Source organism: Clytia hemisphaerica, unplaced genomic scaffold, assembly GCF_902728285.1.
Source record: "Clytia hemisphaerica strain Z4C2 unplaced genomic scaffold, Clytia hemisphaerica genome assembly, whole genome shotgun sequence".
NCBI lineage: Eukaryota > Metazoa > Cnidaria > Hydrozoa > Leptothecata > Clytiidae > Clytia > Clytia hemisphaerica.
Window position 1 is genome coordinate 629,160 of NW_027103833.1, and position 26,213 is coordinate 655,372.

Here is a 26,213-nt window from a genome sequence, read left to right on the forward strand (position 1 = left end):
TGAAAAGAGAATGATTAAATAAAAATTCGTATTTAAGTATACCGTACAAAAAAGCAATAGGGCTCATGAAAAAATCATTAAAAAATCTATCTTGAAAAGATTGCAGAGATGTAAGTTTGGCATAATATATTTAATGTTTGTAAAGTGATCAATGGTCAAAATAAAAGTCACCTGGGAAGACTTTTTCACACTTGTTGCAGGCTTTGTTTGCATTCTTACCTAAAAATTAAATCAAAATGTTAGTTTTCAAAAGTGAGTCCAGTGAATTAGCATAGCATTTTGTCCCTTCTGACAGGATTTGGTAAAATTAGGTCTTCTAGAAAAGTGACACTACCTGGAATAAACCTGCTAACATAGAAATAAGAATTATCTGGCCTTCTATTTTACTATTATGCAGAAACTCTTATCTAATCTAATTCTTTAAAAAATATGCCATTCACAAGCCCTTGAAAGAGGCATGTCACATATAATAACAATAACAATCTTCATTTCAACTGACAAAAAGATTTTTCTAGTGCAGTGAAAGAAAATAATCATTGGTTGACGAAATAAAACTCACCCAAGAATCCACAGAGTTTTCTTGATGCTGGCATGTCACATCCAACACACATCACAGCACATTTGACCACTATATCATTGATAATAAATCCTTCATTCCATGATTCCAGCATCTCATCTACAAAGGGCTTCAAGAAACTATTTGTAGAGGGTTCATGCTCCATGTTTGGAATTAAACCAATAAGGATAACATTTTCCTTTTTAAAGCGGATGCTCCTGGGGAGGTTTGTAATTACAGCATAAATTGCTCCAACACTGCATGTTTTGACAAACTTGTAGGGACAAAACCAATCACAATTTACCATAAGACCCAATTGAACTCCATCATCTTGGAAAAAGTTATGCTTATTCTCAAATTCCTTCCATACTTTCCCATCGTATATATCAGTCATGATGTTTGGGTCTGACACTCGTGTCTTCCATGATAAACACTGCTCACGAAAACCAGCTCTGGAAAAGAGTCGCTGAAGACTCAACTTCAATGGTTTGTAGCAGTAGGTTTTATAGGGGATCAACTTAGTGATATTTCCATAAGTTACTTTTTCTAGCAAGTCTTGGCCACACTTGACCCTTCTTGCTTTTTTTGTATGATTTGGATATGCTACATTGGTGCACTGTTTGGAAATACGTTCACCCATTAAATTTCGGCTGCATTTATCCAAGTCATATAACGCAAAACATTTAATGCAAACCACATAAGTTTTGAAGCCATCTTTCTTATCTTTCTTATGCAATCTGTTGAAGAGATAAAGACTTGGAGGAAACGTAGCAGCGATGGCACCTTCAAGATTGAAACAGTTTTCCAATATCTTGAAAAGATGATATAAGAACTTTATCAATATTTCTATAGCTGTGTCAGTTATGTTAAAATAGTACTGCCAAAGAGATATGAATAAACAAATCCATGTAACTATACCGACTGTTTTTTTATAATCGAGCTGTAATATAGAGCTATCAAGATCATGAGCAAAGTCATCTTCCTCTTCCATAATTATTCTAGACATTTCTAGCAAGCTTTCATCCAAATCACATCTTTCTTCTGAACTTAAATCATTTGGAATACTGGACTCTGGACTGCTTTCTGTTGCAGTTTGGTCCTTATCAACTTGTAAGTCAACAGTAGCTGATATATTATTTTGATTGGTATCGTTTTCATCAGTTACAGAGTTTTCATCATCAGAAAAAAGTGATTGATCATGTTCCTTGTCAATCCTTCCCTTGCAAATTTTGATGTGTCTTTGTAAGTAACGAGAAGCATAAGAATTATGACATTTTGGACATTTTCGATTCCTGAAACAAAAAGAAAAAAATAAATTTCTAAAATTTTGGTAACATAGCAAATTAAATTGACAGTTAGTCACACTAGCGTCCCGCCGAAATACGTATCAAAGATTAATGATGCTCTCAAGCAAAGAAATGCGCCGCCAAACTTCTAAGGGGATTCCTGAAAAAATAACCCGGCGCTTTTTAATGAAATTAACATTTTCAAAAACTTTGAGAAATTGCCTAAAATTTGAGCCATAGATGAAAAAATTTGAGCCAAGCCAACCTTGAAAACTAATTTGAAGATCAACTTCCCAAGAAAAAGATCTACGGGGGAGGCGAAACCCACCTAGATCCGCGGACCACCGGATAGGCCGGATAGGCTATCTCCCGGAAATTTCGCCGGACCTCAAACAATGACCCATTTACATGTGCGGAATTGTTTTTACTTTAGCTTATAAACAAGGCCTTAAAAATCGAAGCGCTGTCTCGGGAATTGAATGACAAATTTTGGTTGGTTGATTTTGTCTGCTGCATGTTTTATTTTGTTTCAAACTTTCAAGTTTTAATTAATATTGTCTTTCGAACTTGATTCAGGTAACTCTCATCCTTGTTGTTGAAATGTATCCTGTAGATGACTGATGTTGTTTTTTCTGAAAGCTTAATTTCCTAGTGTGACTAACTGATTGACACTTTCGATATCAAAAGATTTTTCTATTCTCGAAAATACTTGTGCCATACCACCGTGATATACCGTGAGATTTGGTAACTTGCATCAGTGGAGGCTAACATGCATAGTTGTATTTTAAAGACCAGCCAGGTCTTTCATTCATTTGAGGGCTATTATGCATGTTAGCCTCCACTGGATGCAAGTTACCCAATCTCACGGTAGAGGTAGTAGGAATGACCTTCTTATTTATTTCTGTCACTCCTATTTTTTTTTATTCTGGGGAACTGTCTGTTAATTTTGAGAAATCCTAAATTAATATAATCTGTAATTCTGCTGAACACAATAAAAAAAGGATAGAGGATTCATGATAATAGGATGGATAGGAGTGAAAATATTAGCTAAAGTATGCAAAAAAATTTCAATACCTTTGCTCACTAGAAGAGATTGAAGTTTCATTAGAACTGGAATGCAAATCAGGAACAGAAGAAGCAGGAGAGTGATCCATAATACTTAAAAATTTTACAGTGATTATTTGCAGGCGGGCGGCAGGTTGTGTTGTCAGGCTGTCTGGTTGGGAACCTGGTTTGCATAGGTTACCTAATGCTTATCTCCAATTTGAAAACACGCTATGTAGTTCGGCGGACATAAAATCAACTTTATGCAAAGTATTATTCCAGCCAGCGCTTTCGATCGGGGAAAATAGCGTAAATTTGTAGGTGACGGAAACATCAAATTTCCAGACTACTTATATTATTTTGTATTTACACAAACTTTGAAATTCAAAACAATTTTAATAATATTTTACAAAAATAACAATATTTAGAGATAAATAATGAAGAATAAGTCCTTAGTATTTTTTTAAAAATGTATTTTTTTTTTCAAATAAAATAGTGGACCAGTCTGTCATTTTACGTACCATGCACAACAAACAGTCGAGTACTATTGCAAATTAGGAGAAATGCGGGTATTTCGCTTAAATAGGATGAATTATCCTAAATAAGATAAAATCGATAGCTTAGTTAGGAGAAATAGAAGAAAAAGTTGATTTTCTGAACAACTTCAGAGATCCGCGTCTTTTTTAACTCTCTGAATCAATTATACTCATAAGGAAGATCATGTTAGGCCAAATGTTAGCTTCTTATCAGCGCGGAGTAAAAAAATATTAAACATTTATCCTATTTTGGATAAAATATACAAATTAGGAGAAATAATGCTTTTGTTACACGCTTTGCCGTATGAAAAATATGAGCGTGAATGAAAAGTGTCGAAGGACGAGAAAGTGTTCATTCTCCTTGACACAAACCACACAAACGTAAATTGCGCAAATGTGTCTACTACAATAGGATAAGTTTATTTATATCTAAGTTTCTATTTCTTCAAAACATCGTTACGAGCAAAGTTTTTACTAAGAGAGTTTGATGCATAAAATCTGAAGTTTGTCAAAAGTTGAATAACTTCTGAACGCACGCTGACTGATGGATCAAACTTCACAAGCATACTATACTGGCTCCAAATTTCTTAAATTTATGCAAAGCTTGACGCGGATCTCTGAATTTGTTCAGAAAATCAACTTTTTCTGCTATTTCTCCTAACTAAGCTATCGATTTTATCTTATTTAGGATAAATCATCCTATTTAAGCGAAATACACGCATTTCTCCTAGTTTGCAATAGTACCTGACTGACAAATTGGCGCACTTTTTATGATTATGAAAACCGCTGACAACAGGGTACAGCGGCTGTACAGGTAGAAGATTGTGGTTGTCCCAAAGAAACATTATAATTAGCTCTGTATTAAAAAAAGATTACTCGAAGATTCCATTCCTGTTATGCCAACATTAAGAATTTGAAGGACTTCAGAATCAATCTCTACATCAATTCAATGTGTTTTGCTGGAAAAACGGGGAGTATTTACTTGATTTTGATTTTAATGATAAATGGTATTATTACATATGAGTTTAGGCTGAACATGTCAACCTGCCTTCAGGCAAAAGTCAAACCCCTCAAACACTAGGTCTCATTCTCCCTGTGACTGATGAAACATATTAAAATGCTTGAACTGCATGTTTCAAGTCCTTTTTACTTTCGACCCTTTGGCAGCAGCAGTAGAAAGTGAAGATCTATAATATTATAATAACCTGAAATTTTCTATTTGGAAAGACATTACTTCAAGTAACAATTTTTTTATTTTTAAATAAGTTTCATTAAATTCTCCTTTTGTAAAGTGTCCACCTGATTATTATTATAATCATGGTATCCTTTTTAAGAAGAGATATAACATTTAATTACAATATTGTGACATGCTTTTGAACTGCTCTGGTGCTTAAAATCTTTCAATTTTACGTTTTTGTAGGACTGACACAATGATGCCTAGTGATGTTGATGATTTATTTGGTGATGATTCATCTTCTGAGAACGGGCAAGTGCAGAATTCACTTTCTGGTGATAATGATAATGATATAGTCAATCCAACCAGCCACGACGATGAAGATGGAGTATCCATGTCACAAAGGCAAAGAAACAAGATAAGAAACAAGAAGAGAAAACGATCTATCTTATTATCTGGTTCCACCACCCCACTGCACAAGAAGCAGCAAAAACACAAAGATCCTGCAAGTACGCCAACTTCAAAACAATGCAAATGTGAGATATTTTTTTAAACTTGAAAAGTTTTTTAGAAAGGTTTCTGTAGTTTGGCAGCAATCGAAAATATGTTCTGCTTGAGTCAAAAATCTTCTTAAAATAGAGTCGGTCGGTAAGGGTAGTAAATTTAGTCAAGTTTTTTTGGAAAATGGTTTCAAAGGATAGTTTTTAATAATTATTCGCTCGCTTGATGAAAAATTCCGACTTGTCTGACTAGGAATCTATGTCTGCCAAGTTGGTCGATCGGCTGACCCGAACGGAACATATTTTTGATTTCTCCTTTACTAGGTAGAAACAAAATTCAGTGTGAGTGGAAGGGAGGTACCTAGAATTTTTGGCATAGAATTATAAAGGACAGGGGTTCTCTTAAATGAACACCAACAAAAAAGGAGTAGGGGTCTTAAAATTGATTGAAAAAAATAATTACAAACATAATTTTTGAATGTTCCTTTCCCAAATTTAAAAACTTATTGTGCATTCCTTTTTTTAATATTTTAACTTTTAAAAATTCTTATTTTTAGCTCCTCCTATCATTCCTGAAATGCCTATTGTACCTAGACACACAGGGGATACGGAAACACAATCTTGGTCATCACAAGGAATAGCATGTGAGTAACAACAGGCATTGAATTAAGGATTCAAAAGTGTATTGCACTTAAGTATTTTGGTAAACAAAGTGAACTAATAAGCCCCCCGTTGGCGTGAAAGTTTCTCTTTTTCACGTTGTGTTTTTACAAATTTGATGTTTTGTTGGTAAAACTAGTACATTTAATTTACTGGGTCTTACAGTACAGGCCATTTTAGGCCTTTTTATGGGTCTGATTATTGGATGCTGCCCCTTTACAAAATCTTCCTCGTAAAAAAATATCTAAATAAATGCTAGGCGAGTAAGAGCTATGACTATGTTTTGTTTTCACAGGCTTCAATGATTATGACATAGACCGGATGAGCACCAAACAGTTTAAACTAATCCTGCGTATGGACACAATGGAAAAGAAGTACGAAAGCTTGGAACGGAAGTATGAAAAGATGGAAGAGAAATTTTCCAATATGAAAGAAGATCTAGTGGAAAAAATGAAAGAAATGGAACAGTCGAGGAAGAAAAAAAAAGTAGAAGTCCGCAAATGTACTAAAGTAAGTAAATATTATTTTGGATATTGGTTACTATGTGAGGCAAATTCTGGTTTTTGGTCTATGATCACTTTCTCTTGTTAAGGTTCCTGACCCCCCTCAAATGTGCAGAAAATGTTGGTCTTTACTCCACAAACTTGATTACGTAATCATAAACAAGACTAATCTGAGCCGATCCATTATAAGTAATATATAAACAAACCAAAGGAATGGATACAAAGTAGAAATATTGGTAATTTTATGGAATTAGCAAAAAAGGGTCAAAACACGTCATACAGGTAGACAGATGATCATGTTTTCCCCCATGCTGTCGTATAAAAAGGATTATTAAACCAAAATTTGGGTACATTGTTTGTTTTAGAGGGGGGTCAGGATTAGGCAACCTGATGGTATAGCACTAAGTTATATCACACTAACTCTTTTTCAGGCAAATGTGAAATCTTGCTATGTCACTTTGAAGACGAAAGGAAAAGAATTTGATTTTAATGCAAGGTATGTGAAACATTTTAAAATGATTGATACTTTGAAAAGGGATGGCCAATCTTCTTTATTTATTAGATGTTTTCCATTGTTAAATTATGAGAAGAAAATTATAATAATATCATAAACGCATTTTTATTTTCTTTAAAGTACAAAGCCCTTTGTAAGGTATTATTGTTTGTTATCCCTTTTTCAAAATATACAAGATATATACCTGCTCTTATGTCTATGCCTTTTTCAGTGTACTTAGTGGATCAAACAAAGACATAGTTAAGGAACTGAAATCAGATATGGTTGGGCTTGATACTTCACTGAATGATGATGAAGCTAATGGTGAGTATGCGTGATATTTTTAGAAATGCATCAGTGCGAAAAATCAATCTGAACATTCATTATGGAGGAGTTCCAAGGGTCATAGATCATAACAAAAAGCAAAAGTGACTTTGTCCCAAAAGCATATTTAAAAAAGTGAAAATAATTTACTTTTTTGAATGTCAAAGACTTTAAATGAAACTGAAAAGTAAAACTGTAAGAAGAAAAGAGTGTCTCTTGAATGAAATTGAGTGTTTCTATTTTAAATGAAGACGTCCAATTGTGAATTTGTTTTAATCAGATTAAATTTTGTGAGATTAAATTTTGCCACAAATGGAGAGTTTTGACTGGCTTCTCAATTGACAATGCAATTAAAAAAATTTGCGGTGGATTTACATTACAATCTTCCGCATTCTATTTTTGCAAAATTTCATCTTGCAAAGGTTAATCTGATTAAAGTATTTGAAAACTTCTTCACAATCGTTTTGTTTACAAAAACAACAGGAGATCATCAATACACTTTTGTTTACTGTTAAAAACCTGTATAAAAGTCAATTTATGAGCTTTCGAGCTTTCAAGCTATCATCAGCATATATTTCAGAGTATCCCACGAGAGAGTCAGAGTGTCACAAACTCAAACCACTACTATATATCTACAATCGTTTTACTAAACAACTAATCAAACGATCCTATCATTGATGTGAAGTGATTTTGAAATTAGATTTATTTTGTTAAGTAACAATGAATTGTCTTTTCTTTTTCTATCAGCTGCTATCTCAACATACTACAATTTGGTAAAATACTACGCTTCCAAGAGAAACGATGAAAATCGGAATGCAGCAAAATTGAACGGGAGAAAGACCTCAGTAAGTTTCAATGATTCATGCTACTCAATAAATTATATCAACAATATCATTTTTAAGGTTATCCAGGGGTATCAAATCTTATTTACTATTGTACTTTTAGCTAATAAACACAATTCCTGTTTGTATTTACCAAAACAACACCATACACAGATTTATTAATACATTATGAAATCATGAAATCATACTGTTATCTCTGATTTTGGTGCTAGTAGTAGTTTTTGATTTTGCATTCTATTTCAAGGATACAAATAGAAATCTGATAAATGTCAAGCAAATTATCACCATCAAATTTTTCTTGTTTATTCAGAAGTTGAACAAACGCAAGGAAGCCTTGGCTCGTGGACCATTTAAAGATTCCCACAAAAAGAAGGCAACAACAGTAATGGTGATGGACTTCATGTCATCAGAGGAAGACGAGCCGGATGGCACTTTCAGCGTTCGACCTTTGAGATGGAGATCTGTGTCTTGTGATACAATTTTTGAACGGTTGGATGAGTTTACCAGGGATAACATGTCTGCCAATTCAAAGAGACAGATGGTGAAACGTAAAGTTGGCCTCATCAGCGGAAGAGGTAAACCTAATGAACTTCCAAAGGATACTGAATGGGCTGTGCGCCAAGAACATTAAGATAAAATGATATCTAAAGGGAACAAATCTTTGCAGGAATTTGATTTTGTACATCTTGGGCTCTTAATATTCTTATGTTATATATTTTTAGAAACTTAAAACGAAAACTTATTTTTTTGTATATTTGTAAGATTTTTTTCTAACTAAACCAGGGGGCTAACTTTATTATAACATAATATTACCTCCATCTTCATGATTTTTTGAAACTTACATTTCTTTTGTTTGCTTTATTTCGTTTTTATTTATGTACAACTTTGGAAGTTTTCTTGTTCAAAAATATTTATGTGCACTAGATAGAGGACAGTATATTGAAAAATCGTTTTCAGGATTTCGTACAAAATATCGCTAGCCTTACTTGAGCTTGATTTGAAACTTCGAATAAGCATATTCTGAGACTGTTTCCCAAAAATAGTTGGCTTTTAATAAATTTTCCATCCTTTATGAGTTTATTTTTGATAACATATTTTTATTAATTATGATCGACAGTTTATGTTTATCCTTGTTTGAAAAATGAAAGTTGACTTAAAAAAAAGGCTTTTTGTTCGTTCTCATCTGCTTGTGCCCACTAGAAAATTTTTTTTTGAGATCTTGATTTCTTTTAAAATGACCGTATGAAATCGGGAAAATCGTTTCTTTCAAAATATTGGGAATTTCGTGAATGTTACTTTTTTGTGTTTCAATCCTTCAAAATATGACCTTTAAAATTTTGGGAAATTCGCAAATGTGACTTTCTTGTGTGTTTCAATCTTTCGAAATATGACCTTTTCATAATTTTAACGATATTGTGAAAATGATCTTATCAGAAGTTTTTAAGATTTTAAATGTCATATTTGCAAGATCCAAAAATATAGCGAAAGATGAACTTTTTACATTAAAAAAACACCAGGAAATTTGATATTTTAAATTTTGGAAATTTGATATTTTAAATTTTGGAAATTTGATATTTTAAATTTTGGAAATTTAGAAAATGTCACACAATGAGCTTTCCAATTTTGGAAAATTTGATATTTCCATTCCTCAAGAAATCCCCAAAAAGATGAATTTTAAAAGATAAAAAAGACCAGGAAATTTGATATTTCAAATTTTGGAAATTTAGAAAATGTCACACAATGAGGTTTACAATTTTGGAAAATTTGATATTTCCATATGTTCATAAAGTTCCAAAAATCTGGAATTTCCAGACATTTTTAGGAATTTTTTGGGATTTCAAATGTATTGGAAATTTGACTTTTCGCCCAGTGGTTAGGATAAGCATTATACTGACGGATACAGTAAGTCTTGCTCCGTCATATACAGGTTGATCACCCCCAAACTCACTGTTAAGCGTAGTAGTTTTCTTCGTCCTGTTCATTGTCTGAATCAAGGTTAGTTTCATTCTCGCTTACACCACCATCTTCACTACAAATATCATCATTGTCACTCAGCAATGCAGGATCATCAGTCTCGGCGATCTCATTTATCTCTGATGGCAAATTTAAGAGAGGTTTGTTACATTGATTACCTGTAAAATCGTCTATGTCAGAGAGTGAAATGATAACCTCCTCATTATCAAAACCAAGTCTGCTGTCTCGTTGACATTGTTCATCAACAACATCACATTCCAATCCAATATCATTATCATCATATTGATCAAAGGTTTCAGGGTTAATCGAAGGGGATGATGGGTTATTCCCTTTTATCAAATTTATTTGCTGTGTTGTATCTTGATTTGAAGATATAGGATTATAGTCATCTACTTGATTTTCTTCTTCAATATGATGTTGATTATGATGATGATCTACTTCAAATATTTTCTTTGCCAATCTTTGCTTGCTTGTTCTAGGAATCTTCGCCTCTGATTTACCTCCATGCATGTACTGATTATAGTAGCCACGTTTTCCTTATTTTTTACCTGCTGATTCAGTTCCTAAAATGTTCTTCTCCATTTTGTTTTTAGTAAATTACAATTATATCTCCAGCAAATGAGAACAAAACGTACCATGAATTTCCACTTCTCTGTAGCATTGGTACCATTTTGAAAAGCGAAGAAACGATATTTTGCAGAACAAAAATAAGCTGGAATCAAACAATGACTAAATTACAGACTGCTACTTTTCAGAAATGGTAGATTTGTTAGTTTAAATTTTGCTATTTGTTCCAATTGATATTTATATTAAATTGATATTAATTAAAATTTATGTTCATCTTTTAATCATTAAGGTTTATATAGTTTTGTATAACTTTTTCAGATAGTAAATAAGGTCTGTAATTTTATCGATCGCATTATTTCAAAACTCCAAAATGAACAGGACAATATCGCACGCGGGATACTGCTAGCTGGGACTGCTTATACAAAGCTCTATACAAAAGCCTTTTGTCAGAGTTTTATTTTGTCAATAATAATGCCAGATTTTCTGATTGTTGATTGGGTCAACGAAAACACATCCGATGTATTGTCAGCAAACAAAGTGATTGCACCAAACGGCGTTGCACTAGGAGAAACGGTCCATGTAAAGCAAGGGCAAGAATGTTGGACTGGCAAAATTTCCAGTATCCATGGTAAGTATACATCTTTAATTTTTGTCTGCTCACTTTATAGTCTTTTTAGTCTCATTTTCACAGTATTTGATGATGTTCTATAATCCAGACCCAATAAATCAATCGAACTTGTCGAACCAATCGAACTAATCGAACTCCATCGTGCATCGAACGATTAAACTCACAATATTTGAAGCAAATAGCCGTTCGATTAGTTCGGTCATTAAAAAGTTTGATTTAAGTTCGATGATATTAAATCCTCATATATCTTCCCTCGTTTGCAAAAACTTTGTCCTGGCACGTGATTGCCATTTCGACAGTTATCCGGACTTAACAGCTTGACGTTTATTGTACCCGGATATTTGTCTATCCAGAATAAAGTCTGTAGCCCCTCTGTTGCAATTTTGCGCGCGGCCGAGTGAATTTTTTTAATCTAACTTTAATCGTTCGATGAAGTTTGATTAGTTCGATTGTTCGATTGGTTTGACAAGTTCGATTGATCGGGTCTGGTGTAATTTTGCCTTAGGCGGTCATCGAAAAATTGTTCTCTTCGCGTCACCCGCCCGCATCAAATTTTCCGCTGATTTTCCGGTGCGGAGATGCGGAAAAAAAATCTGGGAAAAGCAATTTGTTCTTTTAAAGTATAGCTTTTTTCTCAATTGCTCTGACGACCATCGAAAAATAGTTTTGCTCGCGTTACCACCCGCCCCTGAGTTACTGGCGTGATTAAAAAAAAACTGGGAATGTTTTTAACCGCCCGTCCGCCTGCATGCATTTTTAACACCCGTTGCGACGCGAACAAAGCATTTTTTCGATGACCGCCTTAGGGGAGCCGTCCATATTCATGTGACAACGCAAACGTCAAATTGACGTTATTAGGGGGTGGGGGGGTTTTCAAAAGTTAGGTTTGACGTTATAAAAAATCAAAGTTATACCTTTTTGTGAAAATCGCGGATACTTGTAACCATACCAACCACACTATACTTTATAAGCTTTTCAAAACATATTTGTGTATGAAATACATGAAAATTTGCTGCTCGCATAATCCCATTGGTTCGCGCTCTGTTATCATTACATCATATTTTCATTGTTTGCGCGATCGAGCGAACCACATCGCACAAGTTGGCAAAGAAGGTGGTACGCCTAAAACACGGCACGGACCTAGTGCCAAGTGGAGCTTTTAATTTCTTTTTAAATAAAGGTCAATAAAAGAACACATACACGCATGGGTACAACCAAGTACGGACTTTGCGACGGAACGGGAAAACTTTGATGAAAAATGGCTACAATCTTTGGTAAACATCAGTACATCGCTTGACGTTATCTGTGGAGGGTGGGGGGGTTCAGAGGATAACGTCAATTTGACGTTTTGCGTTGTCAAATGAATATGGACGGGTCCCCTTATAAAGATTTGAAGCTTTTTTGTGAACTCAAAAAATAATTTAGACGAAATACCAAAATTTTTAGTTTTGGCGAGAAATTTATTTTGGCGAAGCAAGGATCTTTTTTAATTTTGACGGGAAATAAATTTGGTGAATTTTGAGTTCGCTTGCCGATTTGGCCATAAAGTTCTCGTCAAAATAATTCCTTTACGTTATTGATCATAATCCTTTTGCACAAGCACGATGCTGCTCGGGGAGTAGGTATCGTGAGATCGGGTAACTTATGAATCAGTGGAGGAAAACTTTTATAGCAATCAATGCTGGATCTGTAATCTCAAATCTAATAATGTTATTATAAACATAATTATGCATGAAATCACTTTTATGATTAGGAGATCCCGTGATGTCAGGCAACTTGCATCAGTGGAGAGAAACTTGCACAGCCCTCAAATGCTAAAATCAAAACAAACCTACGATTTACAATCTCCTAATCATAAAACTGATGTCATACATATTTATGTTTGATCATTATTTAGTAAAATAAGGTTTATTGTTTTATTTAATTTTGTATTTTAATGACCAACCAAGGTCAGGCACTCAGATGCAAAGTTACCCGATCTCAAGATATATGTGGCTATATTCTTCTACAAAGAAATTATATTCATTATCTATTCAGGCTCTAAAAACAAAGCAGAACAGAGGTATCATGAACTGTACCCTCAACAACACTCATCCACACCGACAACTGTCGCCAATGGCAAACGTGAAAGGAAAAAGAAAGATTTTAAAGATTTCGAAGATATAGACCTGGCAATGACAAGTAGTGCTAAAAAGCCTAAACATAAGGATCATGAGCAGGGAGCAAGGAACATAACAGAGGAGAATGAAAAGTTGTGTACAGATGAGAACAATTTGGAAAAAGAAAAAGCGAAGACCGATAAAGGAAAAGCGAAGATGGAGAAAGAAAAGGCAAAGGTCGAAAGAGAAAAAGCAAAGGTGGAGAAGGAAAAAGCAAAGGTGGAGAAGGAAAAAGCAAAGGTGGAGAAGGAAAAAGAAAAGGCGGAGAAGGAAAGAGAAAAGCATGAAAGAGAAGAGAAGAAACGCGAGGAAGAAGAAGTGATGAAAAACAAAGAAAATGTTTTTTAGAACAGTTTAATCAGAGTGACAAATCTATAGATTTTGAAACAGAATTGTCACCTTTCAAATCCACCATTGAACAAAATGATCATGAATTCAGCGACTCGGAATCTGGACAAGACTCATTTATTGCTGATGTCCGGGAGATATGTCGCAACTCCCCTACAGTCAATGATCATGTTGATGCTTTTGAATCACCGGTCAGAAAAAAGAAACATCCTAGCAAATGAGGAAAGGCCCCAAGATCCCATTTTCCTAATGCTGAAACATCACTCAGATCACCAAGAACGCCGGTAAGAAACCAATCAAAAGCCGCAAGATCGCGTCCCTCGCCAAAATTGGTTCCAAAGAGTCCCAGAAAGCCACTAAGTGCTACTAAACCAAAACCTTACCGCTATGCTGTGAATAAAGTGTGTAGTGGATGTACCGAAAAGATAAAGATTATTAATGACCAAACCAACAGAGTTCAGTCACTGGAATCCGAAAACAATAGGTTACAAAATATAATTGACCGCGGCTGTTATGTGGGTAAGTGCATTCATCTTTATTTAATTTTCACAGAATTTTTTAAAGTTGGTTGAACTTCTAGAAATGCCAACATAACTATGCTAACAGGCTATTTATAGCGAGCTGAAAATATATTTTAAGATTAATAAACAGGGTCAATTATGTCTCTGGGGTTGGGAAAAATTGGAAAATTAACATTAATTTGGCGAACTTTTTTCCTCAGATGATAGCGCTCCAAAATCAGGCAAGTTGGCACCTAAAGTTGCAGAAAAGTACATGGTGAGTCTCTTGGAAGCTTTATTAATTGAAGAAAATTGACTGCTTTTGCCTTTAATGGTTATGATTACATAAAAAATGCCATACTAAAATATAAAAGCCATTTAAAAAAAAATTTGAGCTAATGTAATTTTCAAAGACCTGCCTATTCAATTCATTATTAATAGTGTTGCACCCTTTTTTAATAATAATGACCATTTTTATCTATTCCCAGATTTTTGCTTGTTTTTAGATGACAAAACTTCATCCAGAATGTCCAAATGTCTACCTTACACAGTTCGATTTTTCACTCCTGATGACTAAAACTACTCCATCTAAATCAGCACTGTTTTTGATAGATTGCTTTTATGAAAAGGAGGAGCAATTTAACATGACTGTGAACGGTTCAGCAAAGGCAAACAAGGCGGCAGTTGATCCGGTCCTAAAAAAAGCCATATTGCGTAAGATGTATTGTTATGCATATAGTTTTTATCATTGTGTTATATACCTTAACTGGATAAATTTTTGGGAGACAAGAAAATCAAGGGTCTTTATAATTTTTGTGTGGATTAAATTTCGCGAAAATGGCCTTTTATATTTAATTTCACGACTAAATAAGAGATGTGTGTTTTTTAATCGAACAAAGTCAAAAGCTTTCAAAAAACTACTTTTAGGAGGTTACTAGAGTTTATAATTGAAATGAAGAGTTCAACTCATAACATGTTTTGATTGTAATATGTTATCTAGATTTCGCGATTGTGAAATTCCAAATAATTTCGCATCCGGACTAAATTTCGTGTAAATAACCAAAATTTGCGAAAACCGTGAAAATTAATCCACACAAAAATATATATTTTTATTTATTTCAGATTATTGTCGTGAAAAATTTAAAGGCACTTCGTATGCAGTTTCTGATGCTGCATTAAATGCTGCCCTAAGAAGTAAATTTACTTCTTTACGAGCAAGAGGTAATGACGAGGAAGGTGACTCTGCAAAGAAATGTTATTTCCTAATGGACAATAATAATCACTAAACTATTTAAATAACTTGTCAACCGAAGATTTTGTTCAACATTTAGATTTAGTTTTTATTGTTCATCAAGTTTTTATTTCAAAGTGGTTTTTTATGTTACATTTGTATCTACTCTTAATGTTTTTCATTTTTCCTTGTTTTTCTAATTATACTTTGATTTCTGAGAATCCCGTTGATTTTTAAGAACTCCTAATACTCACCTTTCCATCACTAACACTTGATGTGGTTAAAGAAAAAGAAAGTTTCATTATAGTATTTATTGTCTTAAATTTTACTGCTGAGATATTAGCCATATATTTTTCTTTATACTGACCTTGCACCCGTTTATTAAGGTAGTGAAGGTGTAATTTTCCAGACCTTTATATTATTTCTTATAAGTTTAATTTTCTTTTGCTTTTATTTTCTTATAGTATATATATTTTTAACACAAAGTAAACATTCTTTACCTTAACGGAACTAAAATTACTGAAACAATCTCTTGGATTGTTGAAGCTGTCATTTTTTTTTTAATATTATTTAAAAGTTCCATTAAGGTATAGAGCTGTACAGAAAAAACTAGACTGTAAATAATAGAGCCTTAAATTTTTAACATTTTATTTTAAAGTAAATAGCAAAGTATAATCGTATAATCGAATATGAAAAGATCAATTTTTGTCGCCTTGATATCTCCTACACCTCTGTAAAATTTTAGTATGAAAACTGATATTAGATACGTAAAAGTGATTATAAAAGAATTTAGAAGAATGACAAACTGATTGATATTAAGCATTCGGTGTATATATTGATAATCTTAAATCTTTTATGATTTTCATCTACAGATAAATATAAATAAAACAAATATGTGCGAAGCTGGAGAATATATGTTTAAGTTTCGATAAATTGGCTGGTTTTGAATCTACACATATCAAACTCGCATCTAACTGGATTGTCAGTAAGAAATATCTTATCGTCTTGGTTACATTGTTGTTACTTTGTCTTCAAATAGTATCATGAAGTGGTAGAAAAGGACCAAATATAAGGATCCCTCTCGCTGTATCAAAAAAGTGACACTCAGGAAACATTTGTGGCCCTGAAATATTTATCATATAACTTTGTCATGGTTTTGAAATAATTTAAAAATATGCTTAAAGTATGCTTTTGAGGTAATTTACAGAATGCTTCCAGTATGCTTTTAAATATTTTAATTCCCTTTGATAAAGTATGCTTTAAGTATGCTTTTCTAGAATTTCTTTCTGTTTTAAAAGTATGCTTAAAGCATGTTGGATTGTTCCAAAAATGCACAACTGCAAGCATGCTTTTCAATGTGCTTGAATCATGCACTAAGTATGCTTTTAGTGTACTGCAAAAGCATGCTTGAAGCATTAAAGAAACATGCTTCGAGCATGCTGCATTTTGGTAAGGGTTTGCAAACTTCGCGGCACAACATATCCCAATCAACAGCTGTGTTGGGAGAGAGACCCTTTTGTTACTCCTATATGAAAAACAGATTTGATATTATTTTCAAAAAAATATTTATCTCATTGAATTAAAGTTTGTAAAAGTACATTGATGGTATTGACAACAAAAGTTGATATGTGTCAATGAAATAACAAACTAGCCCAATTGTCTGTAATATACCGAAGAGCAAATAATTTACTTGTTGACCATAAATACGAGAGTTCTAGTACTTCTGTTATTGTTAAATTGCATGAGCCAGCTCTGATTGATTTCTCCAACGAATGTCCTTTTCACTGACACCTCCAAATAATCCCATCAGAACACTTGGTTGTAAAAAGCATTGGCAGTCCACATGATTGGCACATTCGAAATTTCGGAATTAGATTATTATCTATTGACCACTTGATCGCTTGATCATTACTTTGGATGACATCAGAAAGCAACCAACGATATGAACCTGCGATGGTCTGTTTTTGTCTTTGGTAGCTGAAATTTGTTTGGGATGATCCACATTAGGTTGATTTGTCCAAACGAATGATCTTATTTATAGGTTTGCTGTATGAAGCTTGAGTAGATCGCTCTCTTTTTAACATGATTCTTATCTGAAGAAATATGAATTATTGTTATATTAACCAATTTTGTTAGTAATGATGTATCTTTAATATTCAAGGGCAAAATAAAAAAATTATTTCGATGATAAACGATAATAATACATTACACTAGCTATAGCTTACACTAACTGCCACCGCTTTATACAATTTTAAAACCCCTTGAAAGAATGGTAGTATTATTAGTATGACGATGTAAGCGAGTGAATGCAACGGAAATCGTTTTTTTTTCTAACACAAGCACAACTAAGTGATTATATTGAAAATGTTTCAAGCACATTTAGTTGGAATCAAAATTTATTGAATATGTATAGAGGTTTTGTTTTCAAAAATTTTAATAAATGTATCATTGTCTGGTTCATGTAAACAAAATAAACAATTGTGTGCTGAAGAGTGTAATGTTATTCTATTTCTTTTTACATTCGAGATCGGGTTGGTGTAATTTGAGATGCACGATCTAACGATTTACGATTCGCGATGCGCGATCAATGCATGAAATATGCTGATTATTCCTAATAATTATCATAAAACTTGAATTATATAACATAATTCTAAAACAATGGCATAATCTTTTCTCACTTTTGTTTACCACAGTAAATTTATCCAAAAAGAAATAAGTAAGAGCAATGGAACTACGAATAATTACAACCGTAAAGTTATGAAAAAAAATTACATGATCTTACAATAGAAAGAAAGTGAAAGTAATAAACAATGCACAAGAAATATTTTTGCTCTCAGTTTTAACAATCATTAATCGACCGCCGGAGGCGGTTTCTTTCATAGTGGTACGCTAATCTCGTTTTGCCTTGGCTCGTTACTTTGTCTACCATTTACTTTCGGTTTTTTTAACTAGATTACCCAGGTGTTTCTCTTTTTTTTTCCCTGAATGTCTTATATTCGGAATTGAATAATCGAGACATGAAAAATGACTATATTGTAATCTGTTTTCAATGAATAATCTAAAATGTACTGGAGATGACATGTTTATCTGGTACATGACATGTAAGCGTTAATAATGTGCGCGCGCTCTTTCGCGAGCGTGATGCGCGATTGCGTGACGGAAGGCGGTCGTTTCAGTGTGGTTTACATCCACACTGTGACCTAGTAGAATATATAGGAATTTCTATCTTAAAGCAAATAGAAGAATATATTGTAAAACAATATGTTTTGCGGACCGTAATGTACGAAGCAAAAAACGGGTGCTCTATTACGAAAAGGAATTTTCTTCCGGTAAACAATTCCCCTAGATTGATTCAAATTATGAAAAAGAGAGAGAGTACAGAAGGTGAATGCACGTGACTTTCACTTTCTTTTAATCTATGAAAACGCACTAAAAGCTTTTTTAAATATAATTTGTATAATCTTACATAAATGATGTTTTTAAAAATAATTGAGCTTCAGCGAATGAAAGTTTGTAAATGGCCTAAATATTTTATCATGATTAGCATAATTACGCATGAATTAACATATTTTATGCACGGATCGCGAATCGTGTATCGTAAATCGTTAGATCGTGCATCTTAAATTACACCAACCCTTCGAGATCAATTACAAAAGAAAAATGGTCTGGAAAGAGTCAAATAAATTTAAAACTGTAATGGGTAAATACCTTTTTTCAAGTTTCATATAATAAACTAAGAGAAGACAGTACAACAAGGTCTCAATAAAAAAAAGGAGATTACTATATGAAGAGTGGAGAAAATAGGTACTATGTTAAAGGTATATACTGCATTATCACCTCTGATCCATTTTATTTCCCCGATATTCTATGGATAAATCAGGATAAATGCCTATTTACATTTTTCACAAAATTGTTGTTTAATATCGTAAAGGACATTTCTAATGGGAAGGGGCATAAATGTCGTTTGAGGAATGTACAATTAGGCGGAAATGAAGGAAGAGGTCAAAAATTGGTAAATTTCAGAGAAAACTTTTTAGTGAGCTCTCTTAAAAAATCAATTGTGCATTTTGTGAAGAAGCTTTGGAATTTGGTACACACATCAAACATGAAACAGGGGGAAAAATTGAGGGAGGCAAGCTTATAAAATTTTAGAGCTTCTTTACAAAATGCACAATTGTTATGTTTTTGAGGCGTGGATGAAAATAAAACTTAAAAAATCCTAAGATTAATACTATACTAACAAAAGATGCATAAATGACACAGATTATTGTAAATTCTTTTCAGAGTTTGAAATTTGGTTGAAAATGTCCAAAAAAATGTTAAAAGGAAAAGGATTTTCTTTAAAAAAAGAAGGTTCAAAAGAAAAAATTAATAAAAACGGAAGAAATAAATATCAAAAAAATAACATCAAAGCAAAAACAAAAAAAATATCAAAGAGTTTTCAAGTTTTCAGTAACATATGAAAAGTCAAAGTCAAGCGAGATCAACAGCTTCTTCGTGGTCTTTGATGGATTTGACAACTTCATTCGCTTTGTAATATACGATGTCGACATTTTCAAGTTCCAACAACATGTCTTCTAATTCCTCAACGTTTTCGGAATATTTTGTTTGAATATCTTTCAGGTTAAAGTAACTATCTAAAACACCAGGAAAAACAGTCAACGATTCTTTTGAATCACCATTTCGGATATCCAGGATGCACGTTAATGATTTTTTGAGTTTCTTCACTAAGGCAATGTGTCCTTCAGTGCACTTTACCTTTTTCAAAAGTCCAGGTACTTCCATTCTTTTTTACTTTTTACAGGATCATAATTTTCCTTTGATTTGGTCGGATTATATTTCTCTTTTGCCTTAATTGAGTCATATTTTTCTTTCGCCTTAATGGGGTCATACTTTTCTTTAGCTTTATTTGGATCATATTTTTCTTTTCTCTTTAAAAGATCATAATTTAGAATTATTAGAAAGACCTTCAAAATGGACAGCTTTTCTTTTTCGTAATGGATATTCTTTCTTTATACATTCATTAACAGCATTTGCATTTTTTGCTTTTGTAAGATCAATTGTTTGACTTTCAGTAATATTTGATTGCTCAACAACAAAATCAATTTCAGAAGTCTTTCCATAAACACCAAAAAACCATCCTCCTGAAAGTTCTTGAACCATCTCATTTAAAGTTGCATAAAACATTCTATCTTGTTTAAGATCATCAAAATAAATCCATCTATTTTCAGACAATAAAGCACATGCAAAATGAGCACCAGTGTTTCTGACTAATGCTGACAACTTCAAAGTAAATTGTTCTAAAAAAATCCATCCATTCAAAACTGTTTCATCAAATTCGATCAATAAATAATGTGAAAGATTTAGCGACTGAGTATTTGCTGCAATATTAGCTCCACACGTATCACAAGTTCCTGCGTTGGGAAGATCAAAGGACTTTTCTAAATAGATTGACAAGTTATTTTCATTTATAAGAAGCTCAGGGTAGGATAAGTCAGAAATATAATTAACCATGATAGAAAGCTCAGATTTTACTTCAACGCTGCATATGCAGGTAGCCTTAGCTGTGTTGGTTGTCTCAAAAAAACGTTTCTCCTCTTTCAATAACACTCTAAAAAAATTGCTCGAAAAAATTTCAGAAAATTGGGCAGTACAGTCTCTTTCCACAAAAGATCTACAATTTTTTATTATTTTTCTCCAAACAGGTTCCCGTACTCCATTTAATAACCTTATTGCATCACTTTTTACGTCAAAATTGCTACTTTCAATCTCTGTTGAACCACTAATTAAAAGTAAATTGAAAAATTCACTAAGATCGCTTTGAGGTACTTTCTCTTGGATTTTGGGAAGAAATAATCGATAACATATCTCAAGAAAAGAATCTACAGCACATGAATAATATCGAGAATTTCTACATGAATTCTGAAAGTGAGAAATTTCAAGAGCAGTCTCTAAGTCGATAAATTCTTCAACAATACTCATGGTTCTTTTTCTCAATATCAGCCTGAACAGTCAGGTCCAAAATCAAGAGGTCTTTTACACAGATATCTAAGCCCGAAGGGCTAGATTTGCAACTTTAAGCTTTCTCCAGCAAAAAAAAGTGAAGCAAAAATTAGACTTTTTGAATTTCGTGCCGATGGATAGGATCTAGCATTTTAATTGTTTTCGGAGCGCGAGATCAAAAAACGTAGCCGGCAAACGCTATTTCACATCTCTCAAACCGGTGAAATTGCATATTTTAGTCACGTGACTCTGGTAGGAAATCCTTCCAAAGATGAGCATCACTTTTTGATAAAAGCCGCAAATCTAGCCCTTCGGGCTTTACAGATATCTGTGGTCTTTTAATTCTTTTTCTCAATTTCAGCCTGAACAGTCAGGTCCAAAGTCAAGAAGTCTTTCAATTCTTTTTCTCAATTTCTCAGCCTGAACAGTCAGGTCCAAAATCAAGAGGTCTTTTAATTTTTTTTCTCAATTTCAGCCTGAACAGTCAGGTCCAAAATCAAGAGGTCAAACAAGTTAGAAATTGTAAATATCAAAACAAAACTGTCCAGTCAGGCATCAACAGATAAACCAAAACCTTTTTTCTATGATTTCTCCTGTCAATTTTGAACTGTTCCATATATGCACAACACTTCACTTTCAGTTTCTCATTTTGCAAATCATAATCTACATTCTGTACATCCGGGTAGTTTTTAGCGCTAGAATCCAATCTACTCAACAACTTTGTGCTTAGACTCTTTTCACGCCCGCAGCCACGCCATAATTTGCGCCCCAAAAGTATAACCCGGATAAACTACGGAATGTGAAACATACGGAAACTGAAAGACGACAAAAACAAAAAAAACAACAGCGAAAGATTTTCACCGGCTTCTCACTCATCGCGAGTCTATTACGCCACCTACGCTCCGCTGCGCTCCGCTCGGTGGCAAATACGTTCTGGAAAATATATGGTTAATACATAGCCCTATAATAACTAAACACTCCTCTCTCAATGACGTGTTGAGGACCCGGTAATGTAATAATACTCATGAGAATTTATTGAGATTTCCGAATAATGGAGTTGAAATTGGAGGGTTAACCTATGAGAAAATTTGCTTTTTATGTTTTGAATCAGTTAATAATTGCAGCAATTCTTTCCATCCCCTAAACAAAAAAAATAAAAGCCCGGGCTAAGTATTCAGATTTGTAATTCATGACAGTACACAATAATGAATTTAAGTTTGATACTGATAACAACTGATCCCTTCAATGGCAAAAATGATTAGATTATAACAATCATATATTAAATATTTATTCTGAAATGTCTTCTTGTGTTTCTCTGCACAATTAAGAGTGCTCAATACATAAGTAGAGCTTGATACATAAAGATTAAGAAACGTTGTATTTCTTTTCAATACTTAAAGTTTCTTGCTTAAATTTTGCTGAAATGTCTATATTACTGTAGATAGTAAATCATCCAAACCCGAATTTTAGCGTAATGCTCAACTAATTTCGGGAGGTCGTCAGTAGTCCGACACTTTCTAGTCCGACAGTAAAAATGTCCGACGTTGGATTTGACGAAAGTGTCAGTATTCCGACAACAGTTTTGTCCGACAACGAGTCAAAAAAAAACATACAAAAATCGAAATATGAATCGTGGAAGAGGAAACACATCTTTTCCGATTTTGAGGTTAGGCCCCTAAACCCGACTTTTCTTAAATTTTGGAAAGCTTGTTACGATTAGGCTTTCAAGAGTCAAGAGATTGGATTTAGCTGTTTTTACGACCCTTCTTTAGTGATTTACAATCCTGATTGGTCCTTTATTTCTACTTATGTCAAAATGTCGCCAAAATAAACTTTTATTAATATTATCTCAGAGAAAAACCCTTATTCAACATTCGACACTCTAAAATCTTGCGTTTTCGGACAAAAGTGACGTCGGAAAAAAAGACTTCCAAATTTTAAATTTATTTTATAGATTCGGACTATTTTACTGTCGGACTAGAAAGTGTCGGACTAGTGACATGCACCCCTAATTTCATAACCGATCATCAAAGTTCAATATCATTAAAATGGAAACGATTCAAATCATTCGTGAGCAGTGTTCGATAATTCTTGCGTTGATGGTTGAGTGTATCTTCTTCTGGTCGTACTTTTGTCCCATGGGGGGGGTGGTACTTAGGCAAAAATGGATGATGGGTATCTGCGGACGGTAAGGGTCGGTTTTTTCACCTTTCAAAGTCTCTCTAAGGGTCGGAAAAATCAAAAAGTTTAAATTAGTCTCTAAGGGTCGGAAAATTCAAGATTTTTAGGAAATTCTTTTTTTACTTCTCTTTTATCACCATTAACATTATTGGTATATATAAAGCTAAAAATATAATAACAACAACTTTTCGTTTTAAAAATATGTACAAAGATAAAAATGTCTTTTTTTTTTGTATAAAACATTCATTATACCGACTCTAAAGTATGTTGGAACAAAAGCTAGGACAGGCTCTAGGAAGTAATAGTTGCTCGGATTGTAGTGGAAATAGGTACCCCAGATGAGGAACAAAGCTAGAAAATGGCAACAAAAATAGGTTGAGTGTACCGGCTGGTAAACAAAAATAGTCAAAGGAATCGAAAACGAGCCTAAGGCGAGAGGAGTAACCAATAAGAAAATAGATTAAGGCGTAAAATTCCTATTAATATTTCTATTAATAATCTCCCTCATTTCGTTCCTGCATTCAGCCGTGTTCCAGTTAGCAATCAACAAATTTAGTTTGCTAACAAGTTCTGTATCCAACTGATCTCCCGTATTAACTTTAAACGATTTATGTCTGTTAAGGACCAAGTTACATATATCAATATCTTCACGATTGCATATGTTAAGAATTCCTGGAATTATTGAGTATTGACGGTCAGGTGTCGTTAACAGGTTGAGAAGGTATGCAGATGTTTGATGATTCTTCATTAGCATTGTTAGAAGATTTAGTTTCCTGTTTTCGATGTACGGAATGATGTCTGCAACTCTAAAAAGTTTGTTGAGGTCATTTGTGCCATGTTTTGAATGACCTAGCATGTTTTTGAAGGCCGAGCGACATTGTCGGTTTAGATACTCAAGAAACGATTTAGAAGTGTTAGTGATTTCCATTCCATAGAGAAATTTTGGAAGGACGATTGATTTGAAGATGTTTGCTATGATGTTGGGATGCATTTTCCTGACTCCACTAGAGATGAGAGAAGATGTGACGGCCCATAGTTCTTGGATACGATTTTCCTGGTGTTTAGCGAGAGTGATCTTCTTCGATTTAGTGTCCCATAAAAAACCCAGATGTTTTAAGGTTTTTTGGGGAGATATTGATTTGTCATTCATTGAGATACTGGGATTGTCTATTGGGCAATTACCAGATACAATAAATTGTGTTTTTGTATCATTGAACTTTAAGCCAATATTACCGCCTTTTTCCTGACAAAGAGATATCATTTTCTGGAGATGTTTTAGATTAGGACTCAGGAGGATCAGGTCATCAGCGAAGGCGATAATTGATGTGTTGATGTTAGGGTTTAAGAAGGTTCCAACGTTAAGATTAGTTATCTCCTGAAGGATATCCTCGGTGTAGATGTTATATAGGTATGGGGACAGGATTGACCCCTGTCTGACTCCTTGAGATAGAGAGAATGGCTTGGAAATATTACTGTTGTATTTGATTTTTGCTTCTCCATGACTGTAAAGTTTTATAAGAAATTGTAGCACCGTATTTGGAAGTATGTTTTTCAATTTGAGTTTGTTAAAGAGTTCAAGCCAATTGCACGAATCGAAGGCTTTCTCTGCATCCAGACTACATATGTATACAGGGGTATTTTGGGTATTATATTTTTGAATAGTTTCATTGATTAAGAATTCAGCATGTAGTGTAGATCCGTCTGATGAGAAACCGTACTGGTGGTCTGCGTGATGCTTTAATTGTGGGCATTTCTGTAAAATTACTTGTTCGATTAATTTGGTTAATATTGGGATTAAGCTAATGCCTCTGTAGTTGTTCGGGTCGCTGATTGGTTTCCGGTGGGATTTGATGATAGGGACCAGGTGGGATGTGGCCAGTGATTCAGGAAAGTGTTTCGAGGTTAGAATTCTGTTTATGGTTAGTGAAAGAAATGAGAGATTCTGGTCGGAAGGGTGTGTAAAACCGTGGATAAAATGTTCAGCTTTGATACCAAAAGGGTCGTATGCCTTGTCTTTGTTTAGATTGTTTATAGCAGTTAGTAAGTCATTTTCGTTTACTAAAAAGTCGATTTCATCCATTTCTTGTAGATCAGACAATAGACTATCGAGGAGGTCGTTTGTACGAGTATTGTTGATTTGTTCTGTCCTTGGTGTATTGAGCAGTGTATCGAAGTGGTTTTTGAATTCGGTTGTAATGTCTTCAGTATTGGTTTTGTTATTGATGGTGTATAGTTTCTGTGGTGAAGATTTGGCTAATCGAATCTGACTCCAGTAAGATTTTGGTTTAATTTTCTTGACTTTTTCGATGTTACTGTAATGTTCGACTGTGGATTGGGATTTACTTCTCTTGACGAGGGATCTGAAGTTTTTTCTAGCAAAAAGATATCGATGATAATAAACATTACGGGGGTCTCGATTGAAGTTAGTTGAGCGCCATTGATTGAACGTACTTTGGAGTAGTTTTCGACTTTTTGACAGCTCTGTCGTCCACCATGGCTTCCTGTTGATTGAATGGAAATCTGAGTCGTTTTTGAGCTGGTTATAGGCTTCCAGAGAACATGACTTTAAAGCATTCTGAAGGATTTCAATGGAGTCCATGTTTTCGGATTCAAGTGTCTGAAAAGTCATAGAATTCAATAATGACTTGTATCTTTTTAAGAATGTTTCATTTTTCCACATGAAGCTTGGTACAAAATCTTCTTC

General features: G+C 33.7%; 1 protein-coding gene and 1 long non-coding RNA gene across 2 annotated transcripts; both read left to right on the forward strand.

Moving 5' to 3' along the window:
• Positions 1 to 4,891: 4,891 nt before the first annotated feature.
• On the forward strand, positions 4,892 to 6,085 carry LOC136806896 (uncharacterized). The gene is made up of 3 exons (XR_010846623.1): positions 4,892 to 5,132; positions 5,654 to 5,740; positions 6,052 to 6,085. It is a non-coding gene; the product is annotated as an uncharacterized lncRNA (long non-coding RNA).
• Positions 6,086 to 10,860: 4,775 nt separating this feature from the next.
• On the forward strand, positions 10,861 to 16,006 carry LOC136806885 (calcium-binding and coiled-coil domain-containing protein 2-like). Its single transcript, XM_067063473.1, has 5 exons — positions 10,861 to 11,087; positions 13,125 to 14,113; positions 14,316 to 14,371; positions 14,601 to 14,808; positions 15,217 to 16,006. The coding sequence occupies exons 1-2, from the start codon at positions 10,931 to 10,933 to the stop codon at positions 13,592 to 13,594; spliced, it is 627 nt and encodes a 208-aa protein (XP_066919574.1). The 5' UTR covers positions 10,861 to 10,930; the 3' UTR covers positions 13,595 to 14,113; positions 14,316 to 14,371; positions 14,601 to 14,808; positions 15,217 to 16,006.
• Positions 16,007 to 26,213: the final 10,207 nt, after the last annotated feature.

Excerpts from the sequence above, each read along its gene's own strand:
- LOC136806885 (XM_067063473.1), top strand. The coding sequence starts at position 10,931 with ATGCCAGATTTTCTGATTGTTGATTGGGTCAACGAAAACACATCCGAT. Across the intron at positions 11,088-13,124 it reads CAAAATTTCCAGTATCCATG|GCTCTAAAAACAAAGCAGAA; the intron begins GTAAGTATACAT and ends TTATCTATTCAG.